A 16,547-nucleotide genomic window follows, 5' to 3' on the forward strand; every position below is an offset into this window, starting at 1 on the left:
CACCAGCACACTTTTAATCAATTTCATTGGCAATACATAAGAGATGGTACCCTAGTGTCTTCGTATGCATTTATTTGCTTTTATTCAGTCACTAGAAATGCTAGGCACTTCTTATGTCTTACAGCAAGTCGCTGCTTCCTTTGTGAAGCACCTGCTTGCATCTCTGACTTAGATCTCTTGTCGGATTTCAATGGCTATTCATACCAAATATGTCTGTCGTGTTTATAGCATAGTGCTACCATTTTTAACATTCAGAGGGCCTAAATGTTTTGTGTATGTGTGTGCATATGTGTGTGTTGTTTACAATGTATTCATGTGGGTGTGTGCACGTGTGTGTGTGTGTGTGTGTGTGTGTGTGTGTGTGTGTGTGTTTGTGTGTGTGTGTGGTGGTGGTCAGAGGTCGCATCAGGTGTCTTTCTCCATCACTCTCCACAGAATTTTTTGAGACAGGGTCTCTCCTGAACTTGAACCTAGCTGATTTGGCTAGGCTAATGGCCAGTGAGTTCTAGCGACCCACCCGTCTGTACCACTAACCCCAGCATTTGTAGCAGATAGGAGCCACTGTGCCAAGCTTTCTTATATGGGTGCTTGAGATCCAAACCAAGGCCTTCATGTTTGTGAGGCAGGCACTTTACCACCCAGACATCTCCCTGGCCCCTTAATGCTTTCCATATTACCAAGTCATGAATAACTTTGGGCCCAAAGTGTTTTTGCCATAACAACTATAATGCATACTGTATCTTCTAAGCTCTCCTTGACCAGCCCTTTAGTGTCTGCTAGCATAAAGTCTACTTAGGGGCCTGGGAGAGGCTCGGTGGCTAATGTGATTGCCATGCAGAATGGGTTCATAGTTCAGATCCTCAGGACCTGTGTAAACACTGGGGGGGGGGGCATGTGGCTCACTGTAATTCCAGACTCTGAACATGGAGACAGGGATCCCCAGAGAAAGATGGCTAACAAAACTGGCATTGGCAGTCTCTGTGTTTGATTGTGAGACCCTGCCTTGATGAATAAGGCAGAAGAAGGATGAGGGTGATTCTGGATATCAACCTCAGGCCTCTGCATGCACACTCACCTATGTAGGTACACCCACCCATATGTGCACACACACACACACACACACACACACACACACACATGAAAATGGAAAAAAATATGCTTAGATGCTAAATTCTACGGTCATGATATCTGAATAAAATTGTATGGATTGACCAATTAATAATCCAACTTTAATATAGTAGCTACTAGTTAATATAGTAGCTAGCTCATTATAAAAAGAACATGAAAAACATTAGGTCAAAGAAAAAATTAAATTGCCATAAACATGAAATTCAGTGTTTACTCCAGTAATAGGAGCCCACTCCCATCAAAGCAGAACCCTCTCCTCCAGCTATGAATAAAAAGACCGTAGCAGTGAATGAGACTGGCCCGCACGCTGCCCAGGGTGAAGGAAAACACGGTCGGTCAGCTTTTCTGAGGAGAAGTTTGGCACTGGGCACCAGGAAATCTCTCAATATTTATAAATGTTGATTCAGAAATTCCAGTTATTCAACTGTGGCTTGAGATGTCTCTGAAGTGTGGGAAAATATTTACATTTGTGGTTAGAAATAGGATTTCATGTAAATGCCCAACGATAGGAAATGAATGAAGATGTCATCGGACAACCATCTGATGGAGTGTTATGTAGTCATTATAAGTGGCATGTGTTCAAACGTTCATTGCAGTGGGCGATTTTATTTCCTCCTTGCTGCTTCTCTTACATTTCTTACATCGTCTCGGCTTAACATTATTCATAAACCCCTATAACCAAAAGAAATTTACATTTAAAAGGATTAGAAAGAATGAGAGGTTTTATTCCTTTCCTGGGCCCAGGTTTTCTATATTCGCCTTGCTCGCTGTCCCTTTGGCATACTGAGTGGCCCCTGGGTGTGGAGTCGGCAGGCACGTGTTTTTAAATTATAGTCCTGAACTTCACTAGCGTGCGGCCTTGGATAAATCTAACTTAGATGTATCTTGGCTGTCCGGTTTGTAAAATGGAGTTGCGCTCAGACACAACTAACGTGAGAAAGACCACGTGGGAGTGAATGTTCTGGCCTGCTGAGGCTTAAGTTCAGAGCCTTCCCAGACTGTCTCATTTTTGCCATTTGCATGAAGGACCATCAGCATTCAATGAAAGAATGGTCTTGATTTATCACTAGAGCAGAACAGGGCTCCAGATCAGTCAGAGAGGCCGAGGGCAGTGTCTGGGTGGATCCATGGACTTCTGACCTTTCTCCAGCCGAGCTGGGATAAGTCAATTTCCAGCATCCACACATGACAGTTGCCCAACAGGGAGACCTACCTAAGCCTTGGTGTCCCAGGATTTTATACAGGCACCACCCATTGTGTCAGCGTGATGAACAGAGTGGTTGCCCAGTGTGCCTGGGGTCAGACTTCAGGTTAGCTAATAGCATGCCAACCAAGGGCATTATGGGACTGCATGCTCAGTCCCACCTTATGACCGTTGTGTGTAGTTCTCCTCGTTCTAAAGTCCATTGGGAACAGTCTCACTTTTATTAGATAGCTCAGCATTTTTATCTCAGGCCACAGTGGCAAAGGCCATACCCCTCTTTGGATAAGGCCAAATTCTTTATGATACATACGGTGACAGAAAAGAGACAGCGAGCAAATTTGAATATGGATATTGTATTGCATACGGATATTGTATGGTGTATGGATATGGTATTGTGTGTTGTTACAGGCTTCTGAGGCTGGCCAGTAGGAAGAACATGACCTTGACAGTTATAAGAAATATGCAGGCATAGGCTTCCCTCCCTATTCTCAGATCTTCAGGGTTGCTTGTGAGAATACAAGGGGGCCCTGCAAAAGACTTTCTTTCAGCATTGATTTCACAACAGAGAGGAATTGGGCTGAGAAAAATACAACCTCCTGGGTACTTGACTCTAACTCCAGCCTCTGTGTTCAGAGCACAGCAATTGTGTTTCACCACTAGTTTATATAACAGGGCTGAGTCCTCAGTTTATTTCTGCAGGTTTCACTCTCTGGCACTACTCTGATTGATCAGCACTTCAGCTAAGCCCACTCCTCGTAGTATAGTGTGATGTAAATAGAAATTGGCCAAGTCCCCTTTGCAGTGTGTCCAGTCCTGAACACCGAGTCTGACTGACCAGCCCTAGACTTCATAAAGTGAGATTAGAAAACTGAAAATCCAGGTTGGGGACATGGCTAAGCGCTCGCTGTACGAGCATGAGGACAGGGGTTCGGATCCCCAGAACCCACATGTAAAAGCGGCAGCCCACGTGTAATTCCAGCACAGGAGGGGCAGAAGATCCACAGAGCAAATGACAACAAGACCAGCCATATTATGGAACTCTAGGTTTGACTGAGAAACCATGCCTCGGTGATAAGGTAGAACAGCGGTCAGCCATAATTCCTGACATGAACTTGGAGTCTCCACAGGCATGCCCACACACCTGAGTGAGTGCGAGCGTGAGGGAGAGAAATGAAAATGGAGCTTAGTTCTCATATGAAAGGATACAGAAGTCTTCTTCCCAGGCATCTCCAGGGAGGATTGCTATGCTTTTATAGCTGGGGACAGAGGCTGGGGGTGAGACCAGCAACTGAAATCCAATTACACTTGTGCCCTTCCATCAGAGAGGAGTTCGCCTCCCATCTGCAGGGTCTTTTGAGCACCAATAGCTTTGCAATGACTTGATGTTATCAGTAAAATTGGGTTGTATGTTCTGTCTCTCTCTCTCTCTAGAAAAAACTGGCCATGCAGAAGTCGTCCGGGTTGTGTACCGGCCAGAGCACGTCAGCTTTGAGGAACTGCTCAAGGTCTTCTGGGAGAATCACGACCCGACCCAAGGTAGACTGATGAGTGGGCCAGTATTTAATTATCTTACTAATTACAGCTGGGATAATTAGTGTTTGAGCTGCATGGGAGAGATGAACCTTGAAATCACACAGGAGCTCAAGAATATGATTGCAGACATTTACTGACGGAACGGCGCGGGGGAGGGGTGCGCGGGGAGGAGAGGGGTGAGAGAATAAAGGCTCAGCCACAGTCAGCGCCCCTCCCCCCACCTCTACAGCTGTCAGGGGTGGGAAAATTCCCACAGAGAAAGACGCCAGACAATGGAGATCCCTTCACCTTTGATTATTGCGTTATTCTTCCTTAATGCAGCCTTTTGTCTACAAAATTAAAGTGTCTTTCCAGTAAGCACAAAGTTTTCCTGATTTATGGTCCCTTTGTTTTCTTGGAGTTTAGCCTTTCTCGTCTTTTGACGTTATCGAGTTTGTTTTTAAAGAAGTGTCTGTGGGTGATTGCAGGAAGGAAAAAAAAAAGGGGGGGTGAAAAACAGTGTTCAGTGGTCCACAGTGCTTGGGTTATTCAAACATTTCATTTGTCCTCCTTGGAATAGTAATGTATTTTTGACTACAAACAGTATCTGGTGGCCAGAGACATGACTTGGATACACGCACAAGCAGAAAGTCCCTCCATTGGCTATACAGTGGCAATTCTCCAGGGCATCCTAGCCGCCTCTAAGGTGGCTTTGCCCGGGCCATGCTGGGGATGGGGAGCACCCTTTGCCCAGCCTCTGTCTCCTCACAGGAAAAATGTTTTCTTTGGGAGTTTCTGTGGTAGGTTTGCCATATTGACAGTCTCTTGAGGAGTGAACATTTCCTTCCCAGATACGGTCGGGCTTGTGGTAAAATCTCAACATGGTCCAACAGGGCAAGTTAGTGGATCTTAATTGTTGTGTCAAGTGTGTCCAGCAACATGCCCCAATAGAATTATTCACTACTAGTGTCATTTGCAAAGGTCAAAGGTCAGAGTGAAGGCAAGTACAGCGAAGTGAGAGCTGTAGCATCATCAGGTAAGTCTACAAGGTAGAGGAAGGCTAAAATCTAGTAGAACTGTTATGGAAACATCTGGATTTCTATGAGGGTGGGTCCTTGGTGGAAGAGAGCTGAGCTGTGGGACGGTAGGTCAAGGCCTGCAGGAACAAGAGCACTACTATCGGAAGGTTTGCTGTCAGCAGAGTTTGGACCACTGGGCTGCCCTGACACTTGAGGAGGGCTATCCTGACTGTGTAAGCAGGAGGCTCTGGCTGATGCATAAATCCAGGTGACTCTCCCTCAGGTAACACAGACATTCAGCCATATGTCTGGTAAAGCCAAGGGTCAGTAGAATGCCCAGAACTTCTAAAATCCAGGAGCCCCCACATTAGGACCCCGGAGGCCTCACCTCTGCGGCATCGCAGACAAGGCCACTGTGTCACTGGCTTTTCTATCTTTGCCTCCTGTAACATCTTACCCATCTCACTGTGTCTTTATCAGCACAGGTGTGTTAGCAGGTCTTGGCCCTTCACCGTGCAGGGGAGATTGCCTGCAGGAGGCCCTTGAAGCCTCTCTGATCTCTCCCATGCTTACATCACATTTGCCTCAACAGTCCTCACCCACTCACCTCCTCTTGGTTTGTTGTTGTCGGTGTTACTCTGTAGCATAAGAATGCATGAAAGCCTGCATGGCTTCAAAAGCAGCCATTTATTTCCTCAAAGTTCTGACGGCTTCTCAACCTGTAAGTCTAAGGTCAAAGAGTCAGCAGGTTTTATTTCTCCGGAGGCCTCTCTCCTTGGTGTGCTGATAGCCTTCTTCTCCTTTCTGGGCCTCATGTGGTCTTTCTTAGGTGTGTTTCCTTTTCTTACAAAGACACCAGTCATATTGGATTGTGGCTCACTGTAGTGGCTGTGTTATACTTAATTACCTTTTACAAATCAGCATTCGGGCTGGAGAAATGGCTCAGCAATTAAGAGTACTCTCTGCTCTTCTAGAGGACCCAGATTGGATTCCTGGCATCCACATGCTGGCTTTTATGTCCTTTTCTAGCCTCCAAGGGCACTGAGCACAGACACGGTGCACAGATATACACCCAGGCAAAACATCCATCCATATGAAATAAAAAGCTCGAAGAGCCAAGAATGTTTTTTTAACCTACAAATGCAACCACACTGTGTGGTCTAGGAGCAGAGACTTCAGCCTGTGAAAAGAGGAGGGGTACACTATTGAACCCCATCACACTGTTCACCAGAGTGACAGCACATAGCACCACCCACTGTGACAGCTTTGCCTGTTTTTCTTCTAGGGGTGTTTTTAATGCTGTTCATGGACTCATAAGCTGGAAGTCAATTTTAAACGCATTCAGGTGAACACCATGGGCCGAACCTTGCCTTTCAATGTGCTTCCCATGTCATTACCAGAATTACTTTGTGGGTAGTGTAATGCAGTGGAACATGGTAACAGCCTCTCTCTCTCTCTCTCTCTCTCTCTCTCTCTCTCTCTCTCTCTCTCTCTTCTTCTTCTTCTTCTTCATCATCATCATCGTCATCTCTTTTTGTCTCTCTCTCTCTCTCTCTCTGTCTGTCTGTCTCATGTGTGTGTGTGTGTGTGTGTGTGTGTGTGTGTGTGTGTGTGTGTCCCTCCTTCCCTCCCTCCCTTACAAGGTTTGCACCAAGTTAGTTTCACTGGCCTAAGGGATGACTTCATAACCTTGGCCAGATTCTTGTCCATTGCCTAGGGAATGGGTAAGTGACTTAGCAGAGAAAGTCACCCCCTAGGGCTATCTCCCTGTGCTAGGGTACCGTGGGCAAAGGGCTCTATATGGGGAAAGCCTGTTCATAGTTGGGGGGTGGGGAAGGAAGATGATCAGAGGCATAGAGATGAAAAACCCAGCAGGAGAATCTAGAGGCCTGAGACCCGTCCTTCTGGCAGCTGGCCTCCTGCTCTGCCAACTGTCCCATGGCTTCCTCAGCTCTGGGAGCCATGTGCTTTTCCTGTTCAACTTTAGCTAGATTGTCACATTTCTTTGCCTTCAATCATGGAAATTCTAACCCATCCACTCATCTAATTTCTCCATTATGCCTACCGTATTAGGGACTGTTGGCCATACTCATCTGCCTTATAAATCGGAGGTCTAAGGCATTTTGTTAATAGTCTCACCATTGATTAAGATGAAAGAGAAGTCACTAAAAAGTGCTTCTTCAAGACTCCGTGGCTTGATTAGGGGCTTCCTTGGTAATTTAGAATCTGTGTTCAGGATTTGAGATATATGGTCAGAAATATGTGTGAGAGTCTCAGATCACCGGCTCTGAACGGCTGTGGAAGCCGTTGTCCACCCAGGATCTAGTGTGTCCTTGGTTTGTCAGGCATGCCATTTGGTGGTGCTGGTCACTAAGTGGGTCAAGTAGATAGGAGGATCCAGTCCTTGAAACAGAGGGAAATGTGTTTTCATAAGAAAATAGTCAGAACACTGTACACCAAGATCAAATGAATACTCAGACATGTGTATGGAAGACCGCACAGTATTATCAGAAGAAATGTAAGTAGACATTGGAAAAATAGGAGCCAATGCACTAATTCAGAAGAACCCTGGATCGTATCCCAAGGGACCCCTGAAGCTTCAAAGCTTGTGGTCATGTGTAACCTTTCCAATGTTTGGACTTCAGATGGGAAGTCCATTGCCTGAATGATAGGCAGCTGGCAGGAGACAGTCTGTAAATGAGTTTGGCCGCCCCTCTTCATCTTGTTTCCCAGGGAAACGGCTGTGCAGAGAGAGCTGTGAGGGAACTGAAGGCATGCAAGGTGGCTTCCTCACACAGAAAGGGGGCTCTCAGGAGAGAGCAGTATGGCGGGTGTGGGCAACTCTAAGCGGCAAATCAACAGCCCCCTTAAGTTCATTTTCCACAAGCAAGAATAAACAGTTCCTAAAGCCATGGGGAACTGATCCTACCCACCGAGAAGTGCTTGTTGGCAAAAGACTGACTGAATGCTCAAGAAGTTGAGAAAGGCTGCCTGGCCTTTGATGGGAAGATACACCCAGAAAACATGCACATCTCCCCCAAAACGTGACTCCAGAGACGCAGACCGTAAATAGCATGTGGGAGACTTTAGAGCCTTCTTGATAAAGTTGCTAAGGGTCTGAAGGGGCCACTCACATTTTGGATTAGTATTTAAAGTGTACTGAGGGAAAGGAGAAACCATGAATGATATTTGCAAGTGCGGGGATTTTGGTTAATGTCAAGGGTCCTACCACAGAAGCAGCAGCATGAAGTTAAGCCTAAAATCTCTTTTTAAGTAAGTCTGATCCTTGGGGCTTAGAGGAAACAGGAATCCTGAATGTTGTTCTGTGCTTCAAGGGACTGAAACAGGGCTCATAGTTTCTGTCCTTATGGGTAGAACCGAGCCCAGAAATGCTTACTGTTTAGAAGGGAGCAAAGCTGGGGAGACATGGACAATGGACAATTCTGGTGCTTTAAGATACTGTTTGGGGCCTGGGGAGACAGCACAGTTAGTAACCTACATGCCATACACACATGAGGGCAAGAGTTTGGAGAGCTGAGAGCCCATGTCAAGCCTGGCAGGCAGATCCCTCGAGTTCACTGGCTGGTCAGCCTAACTGCGTGGATGAGCTCTGTTCAGTGAGGAGCTTGACTAAAAAAAAAAAAAATGAAGTGGAGAGTGATTAAGGTGGAGGACTGGCATCAACTTCTGGTCTCCACGTGTACGTGGCGGGGGGGGGGGGGCACAGAGGGAGGGAGCGAGACACAGCTGTCCTTTCACAGTCACCATGAGCCAGTCCGAAGAGCTTATTATCTCATGGGTCAGCTTCAAGTGGAGTAACTGAGCAGAGAACCTCAGCTTCTATTTAGCTAGGGAAGGAGAGAATATTTCCCTCATCTACCAGTTGCCGCAAAACCCGTGCTTTTTGCCAAAGCCCTCAAGTTTAGGCCAATGCACCCTGGGCTCGTTTTCTGACTTTGCCCATGGGGTAGATAGAACTTTAGATTTCTGAGGATAGACTGGAGTGTACCCACTTATGACCACTTGGTCTCCTGAGCAGCCAAGACTCCCCAGGGAACGTAGATGAGACTGAGATGGAAGAGATTTGGGTTCTGGCCCCAATTCAGACCCCTCTCCAGCTTTGAGAGGTCGGTCAAGAAACTCAGTTCTGAACTTCCGTGTTTTTTATTTTTATTTTTATTTTTAATCTGCTAAAGCTATGTCCTCCCCTCATGGGGTATCTCGCATAAGAATTAAATAGACTAGCATGAGACCTCATGACGCCGAGAGTGCCAGCTGGGGCTAGATTTTTCACAACACAAAAGAATCCCACCAGCTACTGAGGTTGTGTTTATAGCCACACTGCCCACATTGCCCCATGCCAGAAGTTGGGTTTTATATTCACAGGGATTCTCCCGTCCCTCTTGTGATTAGGAGGAATTCAGCATTGCTTGCCTTTTGCTCCCATGACGCTGTTGGTGAAAGTAGTGGCAGCAAGATGGTGAGCCTCCCTCACAGGCTCCTGAGTTTTGCTGCCGAAACAGGAATAAAAATATGTGGGTCAGGTCCCAGCCTCTCATGCCTGGTCTATCTCCTTCCAACCAGTGTATGTGCACACTGTAGATACAGCTTAGTATTCGTATTCCTGCCCAGGGCACAGAGCACAGACCACGGACCCTGGGCCAAGCCATGGTGCACAATGCCGAGATTCCAGCTTATAAGTCTGACTTCGCAATTACAAGCTATTTCATCTAGTTTGCCTGGGGGGAGGGGACCTCTCCAGTTATTAAGAACCTTTTAAGGGCTAGCCTGGGTGATGAGTGCTAGATTCTTGACTTCACTTCATCTTGTCTGTAATCCTCATTTAATGGGAAAGAAGGAACAAGGCTCCTTAGGTCTCAGAGGTTTTGCCCAGTGTTGGTGGGCCCTATGCTTGCTGAAGGCTCAGTCTATCTTCTTTCCCAAGCACTAGAAGGGAGCAGTTATGACTTCAGTGTTCTTTTAAAAGTGAGAGCAGTAAATGCTACTTCTCTGGATTTAATTCTACTCTAAAGTGAAAAAAAGCTACATTTTATTAACCAGGGGAGCCTCACTTGCCTCTGGGAAATAGGAGTAGCTGCCCATGGGATGCATCCCATGGCCACCAGGCCATGCCAGCTCACTGCAGGCTTTGCAGGTCTTTTCTGGTAGCTCTAAGCTAAGGACAATTTCTAGATACTCCTTTGGGAGTCATGGCCTCTTTACAGTGGCTGTTGACCCAGTATCTATTTCTCCACTTGGAAAGCTTATAATTTTAGCTGGGTATGCAGCCATGCACCCACTAATAAAGGCCCAGACTTTGGGGCTGGAGAGACAGCTCAGCAATGAGGAGCACCTGTGTTCTTGCAGAGGACCGAGGTCCAATTCCCAGCACCCACATGGTGGCTCACAAGTGTCCATAACTCCAGCTCCAGCATATCCAGTGCACTCTTCTGACCTGAGCAGGTACCAGGTATGCACATGGTACACAAACATACGCTCATACACATAAAAATGAAATAAATATTTAAGAAAAGACTCAAACTTCCATATGCGTTGGAGTAAGTATGGCGTGTATTGGAAGTTTGACAAGTAAGCATTAGTAAGTGCCATGGGGTCAAGCTCTGGGCTCTGTGTACTTCTAGGAAGGATGTTTACCAGCTCAGCATCATTTCATCTTCCTCCTCCTCCGCAGTCATCCTCCTCCTCCTTGTCCTCCTCCTCATCATCATCATCCTCATCCTCATCACCACCCTCCTCTGTGTATGGGTGCAATGGAGCGTTGTGTTTCTTCTGTGCACTCAGTGGCAGGATGCCCTCTTCCCTCTTCTTTCCTGCCCTGATCTTGCACATGGATGCAGTGGGGCCATCATGGGCCTCAGGGATGGCAGAGCTGCAGGACAGAACTGTCAAGTCACCATCCCAATCTGAACTCAGCGGGGACTTCAGCGAATGAATGCAAATGCCCAGACAGGCAGGAAACACATAAGCTTTTAGCTAGCGTCCAAAAATAAGGTAAAAGGAAAAGTTGCACTTTTGAGTTAGAACTCAGAAAAGAAGGCAGGTTCTGCAGTGCTGCTCGGATGACGTGCAGCAAGCTGCTGCATAATGGGGAGGGGCTTCTGGGAAGTACAGCCTGTTAACTCATTAAGGGCATAATTATTCCGCCCATCTCCTTAGCATGTCTTATGGTGAGTCAACCTTCATGAGGGGTGTTCTCCTGGCTGGGTGATTGACAAGAGCATCTGGATTAACCCTTAAAGAAGGAAGCATCCTAATCTGTGGAGCAGGTCATTCTAATGTGGCATTCTCATCTGTGGAGCAGGTCATTCTAATGTGGCATTCTAATCTGTGGAGCAGGTCATTCTAATGTGGCATTCTCATCTGTGGAGCGGGTCAGAATGTTGTGTCTCCAAGCCAGGTCGGAGAGGGTGAACTCAGAGTCCATTCTTTAGCCTTGGAAGAAGTAACTGTCACTTGCTAGGCCTCAACAAAGCCCAGTGCCTTCACTTCATGCTTCTCAACTCCCTTTCTAATGAAGCTTCTCCTTACAGAGGAACGAGGGAAATAGCAGGTAGAGTCTAAAGTGGATTGTGAGGGAGAGGTCCATCCTCAGTGGCCTCCAAGCCTGCTAATTCCTGTACCACTGCTCGTCCCTGACCCGCTGTCCATAGCATTGATTTACAAACCAAGGCCCTCCTCTGCTTCAAGCCCTTCAATGGCTGTCTATTCTCTTTGGGGCCTTTTATAAACTCTATGGTGTCCAGTGTGACCTTAGATAAACTCCCTCTCTCTGCCCAGAGCTTCTCAGATACAGCGGCCTTCCTTTTTTTATTTTTTTCATTTCACTTCTTGAAGATACATTTTCTTGCTCTAGAGTCTGGCCCTACTGCTAAGTCTTCCGACAGCCTTTGACAAGCCTGGCTCCTTCCTGTCCTCCTGATTTCTGCTGTCTTCACCGAGGTCTCCCTTGCCCTGCCCAGGCTAAAGGAGGACGCGTGCCCTCGTCATCTGTGTAGCTTCTGACCTTCTCAGCCCTTACCCCAAGCTGAATGATTGGTCTGTGTGTCTATCAGGGTTTTCTAACTTGAGAGAGAGAGAGAGAGAGAGAGAGAGAGAGAGAGAGAGAGAGAGAGAGAGAGAGAGAGAGAGATTGAGTTCATGCAGATGGATGTCACTGCAGTTGCAGTCTGGCACTGGAGGCCTAGAGAATTCCTGGATTGCTGCTGGCCTTCAGACTACACTGAAATCCTGAAGAAGTAGTTTAGTATCAGTGAAGACACACCTCAGCAATACAGCAGATGAACTTACCAGTGAGAGTGAGGGTAAGCAAAAAAAAAAAAAAAAGGCAAATCTATGCAGGGCTCCACGGCTCATACTTAAGGCTGGAAAACCACAAGGACTCTATGTGTGCATGGGGGCACATGTGCACGCACGTGTGTGTGTGTGTGTGTGTGTGTGTGTGTGTGTGTGTGTGTAGTGTGTATTTGTGTTTGTGTGTGTGGATGTACATAAACTTGTAGAGGCCAGAAGTTTATAACAGGTGTCCTGCCTGTGGCTTTCTACTTTGTTTCTTGAGATGGGGTTTCTCAATAAACTCAGTACTCACCAACTGGCTAGACCGGCTGGCCAAAGAGCTCTGGACATCTACGTATCTGAGCTTCCGCCTCCACCATGAGGCGTACAGACGTGAGCCACCAAGTCATCTCCACAGACCTCCAAGGACACTGCCTCTCTCGTCAGTTCCCTCGGGCCTGCATGCCCCCTTCATATACCCGTGCCCCATCAAACATCACTCTAGTCATTTCAGTGTGGTTGCCCTATAGCCTCTTTCCAGGTGCACGGAAGAGGAGCCAGGGTCTCCCCCATGCACACCCCCATGCTGTCTACTGGGGAATATTAATTACAGGGAGAAAAAAAATCCCATTTCCCTCCTGTTTCCTATCAAGTGGGCAATTAAGTGCTGGTGTACAGATATCTGAACTTGCCAAATTAATATCTGAACTTTATTGTGCTGACCCTTTTAAGTTAGTGGGTTTTTTTTTAATAAGTCACCAGTTTTGAAGGACTATCCTTTTTTTAGATCATGTATAAGAAATCTATCATCTGCAAATAATTAGACAGTGGGAATTATATTGTATTGCTAATGAGCAGATGTGCTTGCTTGTAGTGAGGGAACAGCTGCACACACACAAAATGCAAAAGTGGCTCAGACCCAGCATTATGAATTCTGCAAAGGGTTTCGTTCTTTTAAGAATTTCAGGGAACAGAGAAAAATGAAACAAAGGACCTGGTATTTTTCTTTATTAATTGTTCTCTCAAGTGAGTGTCCCCTGTGTAGCATCATCATACATGTGCACAGTGCCCCGCTGTCTGCACTGTCTCTTTCACTGACTGCTCCTATGGAACAGGTTTGCTCTGCCTTTCCATGTTGTGAGGGCCTGGCACCTCCAAACTGATGGAAGGACTCTTAGTGGGGAGCACTTCTATGCTGGCTATGGTGCTTGGAAGCTTATGTATGTAAAACCCTATTTGATTCTTAACGGCACCTGTGAAAGTTAGACCCATTCTGCAGATGGACAGACCGCCCCGGTGAGCCAAGAGGATTTGTCTGGCCCCCGCTAGTACGTTAGCATTCTGTGACAAAGATGGAATTTGTTCTGCGGGGCTCAGTTCCAAGCTTTGTGTTCCTCCTCTGGGAAGGCATGCGACTTCACATTGTTACGTGACGCTTTCAGAGAGGAGGAGGCATGACCCGGGGTGACTGGAAACAGCTGCACATTTGCCAGTGGCTGTGAACCCCTGCGGTGTCCGTTACAATTTCATACATGCTGTTAAGGATTAGCAAGAGGGAGATAATTGGGCTTTTGGAAACATTCAGAGGAATCGCACACATTTTACATCATCATTTAGAATTTGAAAATTTTGCACTTGAGCAATAAAATATGAAGCCAGAAGAACTATTGCACTTCATGCGCGAGCCCTAAATTAGGTAAGGAGAAGATCGGGGCTGATAGCGTTGATGGGAACTGGAGTTCCTGGGCTCCAGTAATGGCAGGCCGGGCCATTCAGTTCAACTCACACACTGAAAACAACTTAAAATGTTGGATAAAATATTTAGAACACACTGAAAACATCCCAACAAACAGCTGGCAACTGTTAGGAATGAACTGATTAAGATGAAAGGAAGCAGGAAACAAGACAGGCAGAAGAGGACTGAGGACACCAGAAAAGGTGGGGTTTGGGGTCCTTACTAAAGACATGGAAGGTGTGAGAAGCTCAGAGCCCTTAACTTATTGGACACATAGGAAGCATTGTACCTGGAAGTGGCCTGTCTTCTCAGTCATACACAGAACATACACTAGGCCAGAAAAGGATTAGTGTGGCCAAAGGATTTAAAATCACATAGATTAGAACTCTCTTACCATTGTAACGTTCTACTAGAAATCAGTTGTAGAAAGTTATCCAGGAAAATCCTCTTAAGTTAAAAAGAAAATTTCGTTTCTAACCATCTTAGCATTTTAGTTTGCATGTGAAATGTCCCCCACAGGCTCCTATGTGTGAACATTTGATCCTCAACAGGTGGCTCTGTTTTTGTGGGGTTGTGGAGCCTTTAAGAGGTGAGGGCTAGCAGGAGGAAGTAGCTTGCTGGGGCAGGCCTGAGGCTTACAGTGTGATCCTGCTTCTTGTCCTGTCTCTGCTTCCTGATCTACAGTGAGGTAAGCAAGCAGATGTGGAAAGTTTTGCCACCATGTCTTTCTCCACTTTGAGGCACTGTTTCCCCTCAAACCACAAGCCAAAATAAATCCTTTTAAAGTTGTTTCTTGTGTCAGGTGTGGTGGCACACGCCTTTAAGCCCAGCACTCTGGGAGGCAGAGGCAGGTGGATCACTGTGAGTTCGAGGCCAGCCTGGTCTACAAAGCGAGTCCAGGGCAGCCAAGGATAACACAGAGAGATCCTGTCTTAAAAAACAAACAAACAAACAATCAAACGAACAGTTGTTTCTTGTTTTGCTGACAAGAAAAATCACCACTAAACATAGTTATTAATAATAAATCATAAACGAAGTTAGAACATATTTTAATGAGGTGATGATTCGGATGCTGTATATGCGAGTTCACAGGGCATGACTAACCTGATCTTAAGCCCATCTGTGAGAAGGGCATCTATACCACAAAACAACCTCAAACAGCAGGAAAGAGGTAGGTAAGAACATAAGCCAACGATGTGGAGTTCAGACCAGCTGCAGAGATGACCATGAAAGTCACGACTTTACAAATGTATGTGCAGCTGGTAAAACGTTAGTACAGTCGGTCAGCAACAGCAGCAGCAACAGCAACAACAAAATAAGGCAGAGAGTTGCGGGATGAAGAGTAAAAAAAATGGAATCTCACTGCAGACACCAGAGACATCGGCAGACTCAGAGGACATCTGGAGCCATGGACTTGAGAAGAAAGTTACATGGAAAGCAAGCCCCTTAAAAACAGAGCCCCAAAAGTGAATTGAGCCTGGGATCCTTAGAGAAACTGAATACTTTGGTGAGGAATTTTCACGAAACTGAAATGGTTGCTGTCTTGTGGGATGTCCTCTAACCTCTGAGGAGAATGGAAGTTTGTTCCCTGCCTCCCTGTAGTCTTGATACCCAAATCTGAGCACACGAGAAAACAAAATCACAGGACGGCCTTACCAAGGAACACATATGCAGAATGCCTCAGTGGACTGTGGGCAAACTGAAATCAGTGGCAACTTGAAGACAGTGTCCGTGACCAAGTGGATCCCAGGGCACATGGTTCACCATTTCAGTGTTTACCAGGGAAACTGAACAGAGTGTCCCCTGGGTAGATTAAAAGATGAACACGGCTTCCAGAGTCACGACTTTTCTTAGTATTCTTAGTATTTCTTGGTATTCACAAGTGAGAAAAGCATAGAAAAGAGTCTGTACAAAGCCCTACTGTGTGCATGCATGTTACTTAACAGCGACGTGTTGGGGCAACTGCTGTGGTTTTGTTTGTTATGGTTTTTCAGAACTCACTCTGTAGCCCAGGGCAGCCTGGAACTCATCATGTAGCCCAAGCTGGCTTCAAAGTCGCAAATGCTGCTATTAGAGATGTGAGCCACCAGTCCCAGCTCCGTTACAACCTCCAATCTGCCTTGTACTGGTGTGGGTGGGGACCTTCCTTCAGACTGAAGTCCAGGAGAGAAGCAAAGTGAAGGACTGAGTACAGCTCACTTCTTCCCAGTTCTCCGTTTTCCTCATCTCTTAGTGGTCATGTGACTGAGTTCTGACCAATGGGATGTGGTAAAAAAAAAAAATGACATCTGCTACCTCTTGTTAACTCCTAAAACTCCTACTTAGCCTTTGAGCTCTAAAAGTGAGCACTAAGGGAAGTAATCAACCAAAGATACGTTAGCTTCCAGGAGCCTAGACTCACTCCCAGGCACTCAAGAAGCAGGAGGGTTGGTTAGCAGCCCCTTTTTACTAAATGCCCTTTGCACGAGCAAAAAGAAAACTATTAGGTTCAGCCACAAGAATTTCAGAAAGAGATTCCCTGAAGATAAGCATCATTAACACATCTCTAATAGTGTTCACTTTGCTGTGGGGCAGCTGGAAGATCCAGTAAGGGGCTTGTGACCACGTCATTCCTCTTGGACTGTTTTGTAAATTTAGTACAAGCCCCAGTGGAATC

At 46.3% G+C, this 16,547-nt stretch overlaps 1 protein-coding gene across 5 annotated transcripts in view; it reads left to right on the forward strand.

The window, feature by feature from the left end:
• MSRA (methionine sulfoxide reductase A) overlaps positions 1–16,547 on the forward strand; it is a 316,653-nt gene that overhangs the window by 206,398 nt on the left and 93,708 nt on the right. For 4 of the 5 annotated variants that reach the window (XM_084766944.1, XM_084766942.1, XM_084766941.1 and 1 more), the window contains one exon: positions 3,764–3,868. The exons of the other annotated variant lie outside the window; for it this stretch is intronic. In XM_084766944.1, the coding sequence (XP_084623070.1) occupies positions 3,764–3,868 (105 nt within the window). The remainder of the gene's footprint in view (positions 1–3,763; positions 3,869–16,547) is intronic. 5 annotated transcript variants of the gene reach the window in all.

Source organism: Acomys minous (genome assembly GCF_964271855.1).
Source record: "Acomys minous genome assembly, chromosome: 18".
Taxonomy (NCBI): domain Eukaryota; kingdom Metazoa; phylum Chordata; class Mammalia; order Rodentia; family Muridae; genus Acomys; species Acomys minous.